At 38.4% G+C, this 8,463-nt stretch overlaps 2 protein-coding genes across 2 annotated transcripts; one reads left to right on the plus strand and one right to left on the minus strand.

The window, feature by feature from the left end:
• The first annotated feature begins 436 nt into the window (after positions 1 to 436).
• LOC122582538 (U-box domain-containing protein 2) lies at positions 437 to 1,859 on the plus strand. Its single transcript, XM_043754943.1, has one exon. The coding sequence runs from the start codon at positions 532 to 534 to the stop codon at positions 1,483 to 1,485; it is 954 nt and encodes a 317-aa protein (XP_043610878.1). The 5' UTR covers positions 437 to 531; the 3' UTR covers positions 1,486 to 1,859.
• Positions 1,860 to 4,818: 2,959 nt separating this feature from the next.
• Positions 4,819 to 8,463, minus strand: LOC122583557 (putative disease resistance RPP13-like protein 1). The gene has a single exon (XM_043755949.1). It carries the CDS (start codon positions 8,461 to 8,463, stop codon positions 4,819 to 4,821), a length of 3,645 nt encoding a protein of 1,214 aa, XP_043611884.1.

Genomic DNA, 8,463 nt, shown 5'->3' on the forward strand with positions numbered 1-8,463 from the left:
AATAAAGGTTAAAACTGAGAAGTTATGTCCATAAATCATGCTTAAACAAATTATACCTCATGTCAAAAACATCAATTGTTTTAAGATATTTCATCAAACATGTTTCATGTACTTCAACTATTTCTTTATCATGCAATCAACGATAAAGATATAAACATTGTAAAAATGTCATTTTTCTCGTCTATCACTCTATAACCATTATCCATAAACCTTTATTCTAAGATAAAAGTAAAAAAAAATTAAATTAAATCTATCCCGCTCTCTTTCACACGGAGACCTACAAACTACCGCTTTCTAATTGAAAGTCAAATTACTTCCTGCCAATTTCAACCGTCCAATTATAATCTTACACGTATACTTCTATTGAAAAAATTGGTTTGAAAAAAATATATATCTAATCTATCCATCTTTTTGACGGATACACGCCCCCACTTTCTCCCCAACTTTATTTACTTTTTCAACGTCATAAAAAACCCCCTCATTTCTCTCATTTCACAATTTCTCAAAATCATAAACAATTAATTCCAAAAAATGGAAGTAAAACGGCGAACGGTGAAAACGTTAGTCGGAAAATTAAGTTCGGTATCGGAGCAAACACGTACAGAGTCACTTTGCGAGCTCCGTTTAATGTCCAAAAACGATCCCGACAGCCGTCCGTTAATCGCGGAAGCCGGTGCGATTCCGTACCTATCCGAAATCTTATACTCGCCTTCCGCGATCGCTCAGGAAAACGCAACAGCAACTTTACTAAACATTTCCATTTCCTCACGCGAGCCTTTGATGTCCACGCGCGGATTACTCGACGCGCTTTCACACGCGCTTCGAAACCCTGAGTCCGCATTTACCGCACAATCAGCTGCAGCTACGGTATTTAGTTTATTAACTGTTGATAGTTACAGATCAATTATCGGTTCAAAACGTGATATATTGTACGCACTTGTTGATATTATAAAAAACCATGATAATAAGCATCCGAAAACGATAAAAGACGCGTTGAAAGCGTTGTTTGGTGTGTCGTTGTACCCGTTGAATCGTTCAACTTTGATAGAATTAGGTGTAGTTCCTGCTTTGTTTTCCTTAGTGGTTAAAGATGGGAGGGTAGGTGTGGTGGAGGACGCGACTGCGGTAATAGCGCAGATCGCGGGGTGTGAAGAGGCCGGGGAGGCGTTTAGGAAAGTGTCTGGAATTGGGGTTTTGGTTGATTTGTTGGATTTGTCGACCGGGTCGAGTGGTAGGACTAAGGAGAATGCGGTTTCAGGGTTGTTGAATATGGTGCAGTGTGGGAAGAAAGATGTCGGTGAGTATGTGAAAGAAATGGCGTCCATTGTGTGTAATGGGATTTCTGATGTTGCTGAGAATGGTAGCTCGAAAGGGAAAGTTAAAGCGAATGAGTTGTTGAAGTTGATTGATGCCGGTGGTGGTGGTGGTGGTGGTTCGGGTTTTCAAGAGGTGCAACTTGACAATGTAATTACTCAATCTTCTTGACTCTTTTAGGATTTGATGCGTAATTACCTGACTTGCATCTTTGTTGTTTTTATAGATATACTATTGCGTCTAAACTATACATTGTTACGAGTATTATATATAGAATTCGTGCGCATACACTTAGAAGCAATGTGTTACCTTGGTTGTTCTCGTGTGATTTGATTGTCGTACTTACTTGTGTTTTTGTTCACATAGAGAGCTTGCTTTCTATAAAGTAGTCTTACCTAATCTCTTACAAAGTTTAGAAGGTTACCTTTAGCTGCACCAAGATGGACATGCTAGTTTTTTTTATTACTTGTAGTTTTTATATATGATGTTCTCTTGTATATCAGTGAATATTTACAATTCGTTGGCTGATGCATAGAATTTTGTCCTTTCTAAATGTTGCAGCCTAATCACTTTTGGTCCTGACTGTTTGTAGTTGTATTCTTCGGCTTCTAGCGTCTTGTTAGTTGTCTTTATTCATATAATTCTGTAGTTCAAAAATTGAAGAAGAATGGTTTGGCTAGTAATTGTGAGTAAGTGTAAAGTAGCTATTTTCCTTACAAATTCGTGTAATTGTGGTTCGGAGAGACAGTTACTTGATTCAAAAATTGATTCCATATAACAAAAGAATGGCTACAGGCCCAAGTAAGAACTCAATAAGAACAAGATACAATATCTTGAGAATTCTAATGTTCAATATTTACAAAAGTTGTTTCATAAACTAAATGTAAGTGATACATATTACAATTTACAAGACATATTTGGACCCGTGTTGTGAATACAGGGAAGCATCCCAAAGGAGGATTCAAGCTTTGAACGACCTTTTTTTATACTAGTCGAGGGCTTAAGAAAACATAGTAAGAAATAACCTAAGTGTTCTTTCTACTTCCTAAAATAAGTTTTATCTGCATTAGTAAGCTTGTTTTGGAATAGACACAACTCGATCTTGCACCTGTCTTAGGGTGTTACATTAGATGGAAACCCTGATACATGTTTGTTAGTATAATGTTACACTTTTTGGTACATCACTTGCCTGCTCAGAATGTAAAACGTGCTCACCCCGTTGTCATCCATCTTTCCCCTTTGTGACGTGACCTTACATTAAATACAGTAACTATCAAGTTACAAGCCTTTTCCCTCCAGCTGAAGACCTGATTAACAATTGCCAAATGGGTAAAACTTTTGTCAGATGTCACTGGATCCAAACTTACGAACTGCATAATAATCATTTGCAGTGGTTAAATGGGATGGTTAGGTTTGTTTACTGATTGATAAGGTCCAGACGCGTGTCTAGTCGTGATAAGGTCCAAACGTGTGTTTACTGTCTAGTTGCCTAGTTGACCCAAAACATGCTGTATCCATATATAAAATACCTTCAATATTGGAATAATTTTTCCGGTAAATACACTTTACCAGGTTAACATTATTTATAGGATTGTGTTATGATTGTTGGATACTCGATGCATTGAATTAACTAGACGTGTTTTAGGGTCATAAATCATTCATTTGTATGTAGCAAACATAAGAAGTCAGTCAGTAACCATCTTTTTCATCTTTTTTAGTGTCGTATCAATGTCGTCTCTCTGATCCCAACCAACTATATATGAAATCAGTCACCAAGGCTTGTATGAACTCCTCAAAAGTTGAAATAGCCCATATCTAGAGAAGAGTACACCAGAGGTCTTACAGGCATGTTAACCCAAAACAAGATTTTCTGGGACGTCACAATAAAAAGTCCCTTGATCTTGGTTCATTATTTTCCATTTTCTATGAATGCTTGATAGTTTTCAACCTCAAATCCGCCTGATCACCAAATTGGGTTGAAAAAGTAAACCATAACCTATTAATACAGACATGAACCGCCGCTTAGCATCTGGGTCAAACGTGGTGGTTTCATGTCTAACAATTTGGTTTCAGGTGAAATGAGTATAAAACTATAAATCACATGATTATATACTAAAATTTAAAAATACTTTCGGATTGGCATGTTTACCCAAATGGTTAACCCAAGTTCAACCCGGAATATAATTGGGTTGACACTTTTGTGGGCCGAGCTTATACAACTCTAAGGGCGCGTTTGGTTCGCGAAATGTTTTGGGAAGGAATGGAATCTTTCAAAGGAATTGGAATCTGAAGGAATGGAATTTGACGGAATGTTTTTGATTTTTTGAAGATTCAAGTGAGGGACGGAATGAGATTCCTTCCCCCATCCCCAAGGAATGGAGATTCCATCAAATGAGGGAATGTTAACATTCCAACGGAATGTGATTCCTCCATCTTTAACCAACCAAACACACTAAGGAATGGAATTCAATTCCAATTCTATCAGATTCCATCAAATTCTGTGAACCAAACGCGACCTAAGTCTCTAACCTGTTTATCTTTGTGACAGTTTTAGGTCTTGTAAAATAATGCCACCCGGCCTCGTCTTTGGCCATAATATTTTTTTCCTTCCACTGACATTTTTATTGGCTTGATCTCCCATTGTGGACGGGGATGCTGCCACCATCTTTTATTGGTTTTCTTGGCCCGCTGGTCCAATCTTGGTTTGATGTGATCAAGGTCAGCTAGCCAATTACAAATCTAATCTTATGTCTATAGACTGCAACTAATGAAAATTTTATGTCATTAGTTTATGTGACTGCTAAAGTTTAATCTTTGAGCTTTTAAGTCCAATACTCGGTAACTTATAAGTCCATATATCTGCTCTTGTAAGTCAACTAAAGCTGTCCTCTTTGTCTGCATTCAAGTTAACTTTCTTATGCTAACATACTCTTATTCTTGAAGATTTTGCTAAAATTTGAACCAAATACTTTAATCACCAAATGTCTCATCAGATATGCAACAAAATGAAGTACACAGTATAGATGTGTTTGATAGAAACACAAGGCTCGTGCTTTGTCTTATTTGCGCACCGAATCTATAACCTGATCAACCATGTATAATGAGAAGAAGTAAGTGATTCATAACTGTATACTTTATTTTCTTTAGACAAAAATATCGCATATGTTTTCTTGATCAACAAAACTAAATACAAGTCATCTTTCCGGGTATGTATGGACATGCCCACACCTTAATAACCAATTAACCATGGCCAATTCAAATCAATACATACTAATACTAACAAATATATACAACTGACTATAACAACTCTAGAAGATCTACCTATACCTACTAGCAATTTAGATGAACACATTCTTTTCATGAAGTTATTCGAATTCAGATGGAGTAATTAACAAAGTTGAACTTGAAATTCCTATGATACATGTCATATGTAAAAGATTGACATACCATGACGTGTCAATGCTTGCTTCTGCCAAAATACAACCCCCTTGATGCTTTCCTTTTCTACCATTTTGTCACTCTCAAAGATGAAGTTGTCTCTTGCACATCTCTAAGTTTTGGGCAATCAAGAATATCAAGTTCCTGAAGGTGAGGGAGGTGTTGTAAGACCTCTGAAACTGATTCCACTTCCTCAAAACTAAAGATCCATAGATGAGTTAGAGATGGGGGGAGAAGAAAACATCCTGAACTAGTCGTATTATTATGGTGATGTTGTTCTTCTTCCATTATTCCAAATGAAACCACTCCTGAATTCTTTCCTTGTAAGTCTAGTTTAACAAGTGAGGGAGGGTAATTTTGAAGCCCCCACTCTGACATTGGCTTCTTTAATTCTCCTATTGACAGTTTCCTTAAATTACGAGGCCACAACATCCCACGTGATGGAAATGAATCCTCCATCCTTGGACATTTCCATATTCTCATCTCTTCCAAAGATCCGAGACTTTGCAAATGCTCTTGACATATTGACTTTATATTCCTGCAACCACTGACTTTAAGAATCTTCAACTTGGAGGATGGGGATGATGATGATGATGATGGGAGGTCTTCCTCTTGAAATTTAGAGAAGCTTAATGACATCATTGAACCACAATACGTTATCTCCAACCTCTCAACACTAGTTGAACAACAGTAACTCTCCAATGAATGACAATTATCAAGTGTCACTTCTCTAAGCGATCCCATAATTATGCTACTCCCCATATTAACCATCTCTTTTTCTTTCTCAAATGACACCAACTTTTCACACCAACCTACTTCCAACTTTTGTAAACTTCCAAGAAACCGACATGCTTCCAATTTTGATTCCCACATGTATCTCAATTCTTGACAATGCCATATGGTTAGATCTTTAAGTGCCCCAAGATGTTTTAAGACTTCTCTGTCTAGCTGAGTCAGCCCTTTAATTGTACCCAACTTCAATCTATGGATTGATGAAGACACACCAACCAAGTATCTAAACAAGTATCTAAACACCGCTTCAGAACATCCTTCTAGAGTTAAATCCCTAAGTGATGGTATCAATCCAAATGATACCTTACCAAGTTTAGGACAACCTGTTATTGAAATTGCACGAAGACTAGGAAACGATAGAGTCTTGACATCGTCACCACCGTTGGTCGACCATATCTCTAGACTTGGCATATCATTAGCTTCCAAAGATTCAAGTGACGGAAATGCATTACCATGAAAAGGTTTTGTAGGTGCTAGTAACTCCACAGTCTTTACCGCTCTCATGCTACTCAAGCACAACTTTCGAAGTGAACTTAGATGGCCAAGCGTTATATCTGTGCATTTTTCACAGCCTCTTAACGTAAGTTCTGATAATTGATCAAATGATGTTCTATTTCCAAGCCAACTGGGAAATTTCATTCCCCCATAGAAAGAAATGCTCAGAGTATTCAACTTGGAGGAAGGCCTCAGCTTTTCAAGTACGTCATATTCCATAGTAGGATCCCGGAAAGCATATAAGACATCACTCCATTCCATATGCAAATCATCAAGACCTTTTTTTTGTTGTAAGTTTGCATCGCTTGCTTCGGTTGGATGTATCACATTGTGTAACCCAGTGATGGAAAGTGCACCTTGCAAATCTGAGAGGCCCTTAAGATCTGATATTTTAAACCCGTCATATCTTTCAATACAAACGATTGACAACGCTTGGAGACTAGTCAAGCCACCGATCACTGAGGGGGTCTTCTTTATCAATGGAGTACCAGCCATGTCAAGATGTCGTAGGTTTTTCAGCTTTACTAAACTTATTGGCAAGCTAGATAATTCACCACAATCACGAACCAACAAACTTTGAAGATTATAAAGTTCACCGATTTGTTTTGGCAAGTTTTTGATGCTAGTTTTGGAAAAGTTAAGGTATCGTAAATGCTTGAGATTACCAATGGATTGTGGTACTTTTGTTATTGAATAACCAGTTAAGCTCAACACCCTTAGAAACTGTAATTGAGTAAGTAATTTGACAAGGACGTGATCCAATCTACGAACACCAACAGGTAAAAATGTTCTTAGACATCTAGCTCTATATAGTTCCTTAAACTTTCTATATTCAGGACGTAGTGGACCAGTGAATGAAAAGTGACGAAACCTCTCAAAATCTTTGTTCCGACCATTTGTATCAACCTTATCATCCAACATAAAGAAAAACTTTCCTGCAACACTTATGGCCAAGTCATTCATCAAGCCATGCATAGTGTATTGTGATTTGTCATTCGTTAAAGGCTGGAAAAAACACCTTAACCGTAGCTCTTCAAAATACCCATGACCCAAATTCTCCATTGATTTGCCACCCCTTGTTTGGGATAGAAACCCTTGTGCCATCCACTTTAGGACAAGTTTGTTCTTATCAAACACGTGGTCCTTTGGATACAAGGAGCAATACGCAAACAGTTGCTTTAGATGTGAAGGGAGATGATAGTAGCTCAGCTTGAGTGCGGGAAGAATATCGCTTCCGTCCTCTGAACTCCATACCTCACTGTTCAGCAACGCCTCCCATTCAACAACATCAATTCCCTTGGTCTTCAAGACCCTTCCGATTGTTACCAAAGCCAAAGGCAAACCACCACACTTCTTAACAATACCTCGAGCAATCGTAGAAAGTGATGGATGTTTGTCAAAGTTTTTTTCTTCTAGTGCATATTGAGCAAACAAAGACAAGGCTACATCATTGGACAAAACCCCCAGATCATGAGGTTGAACCGAGTTCATCACGGATGCAACCATGGTGTTCCGGGTTGTGACAATAACTTTACTTCCGGGTGCCCCTACAAGTGGCTTTTTGAGGTCTTCCCACTTATTGTGGTCTTCGTTCCAGACGTCATCCAGAACGAGTAGGAACAATTCTTTTGATAGTTTTTCTTTGAGAGCCACATGAAGCAGATCTAGAGTGGCAAAATCTTCGTTGTACCCAGCAACAGCTTGATAAATTTTCTTGCTAATACTGAATACATCGAAATCATCATAAACACAAATCCAGGCCCTGAGTTGAAAGTGATCCTTCACCTTGTGGTCGTTGTACAAAAGTCTTGCAAGAGTTGTTTTTCCGACACCACCCATACCAACTATTGACACAATGCTCACATTTTGATTACTGGATGCTCCTCCTTCATCCCCCAGCAACTCCCGAAGCAATGCCTCTTTGTCCCCTTCCCGACCCAATATTTCAAACCCATCGGGCAGTAGTGAAGTAGTTTCCTCTACTGCTGCTTTATTTGTTCTAGGTGATGTTTCACCATTATGCACCTTTAAACCCAGACCCTTTCTCTGCTTATAAAGATCCGTCAATCTAGTGGTAATCCTATCTAGCTTTAAGCGCATCTTACGAGCATACATGATCTTATGAGGAGTGTAGCTACTAGTACAACAAGTCATTCGATTCATAACTTGAGAGGCCATATCATCAAGTACATCTTCAATGTCGTAAGCCAAATCCTGGAGCTCAACGAGCCACAGTTCAACTGGTTTTTGAGTTATCTGCTTCTGGGCTGCATCAGCCAGCAATGCTTGAATCATAGGCAAAGTTGTCTTCAACTTTTTCAGCTGAGAATCGATTCCTTGAGATCGAGCAAAATCCATCAACTCACCCGCGAGTAGCTTCTCAACCAGCACAGTCACTACAGCACTAACAAGGACTTCAGCCAT

This window comes from Erigeron canadensis, chromosome 9 (genome assembly GCF_010389155.1).
Source record: "Erigeron canadensis isolate Cc75 chromosome 9, C_canadensis_v1, whole genome shotgun sequence".
Taxonomy (NCBI): domain Eukaryota; kingdom Viridiplantae; phylum Streptophyta; class Magnoliopsida; order Asterales; family Asteraceae; genus Erigeron; species Erigeron canadensis.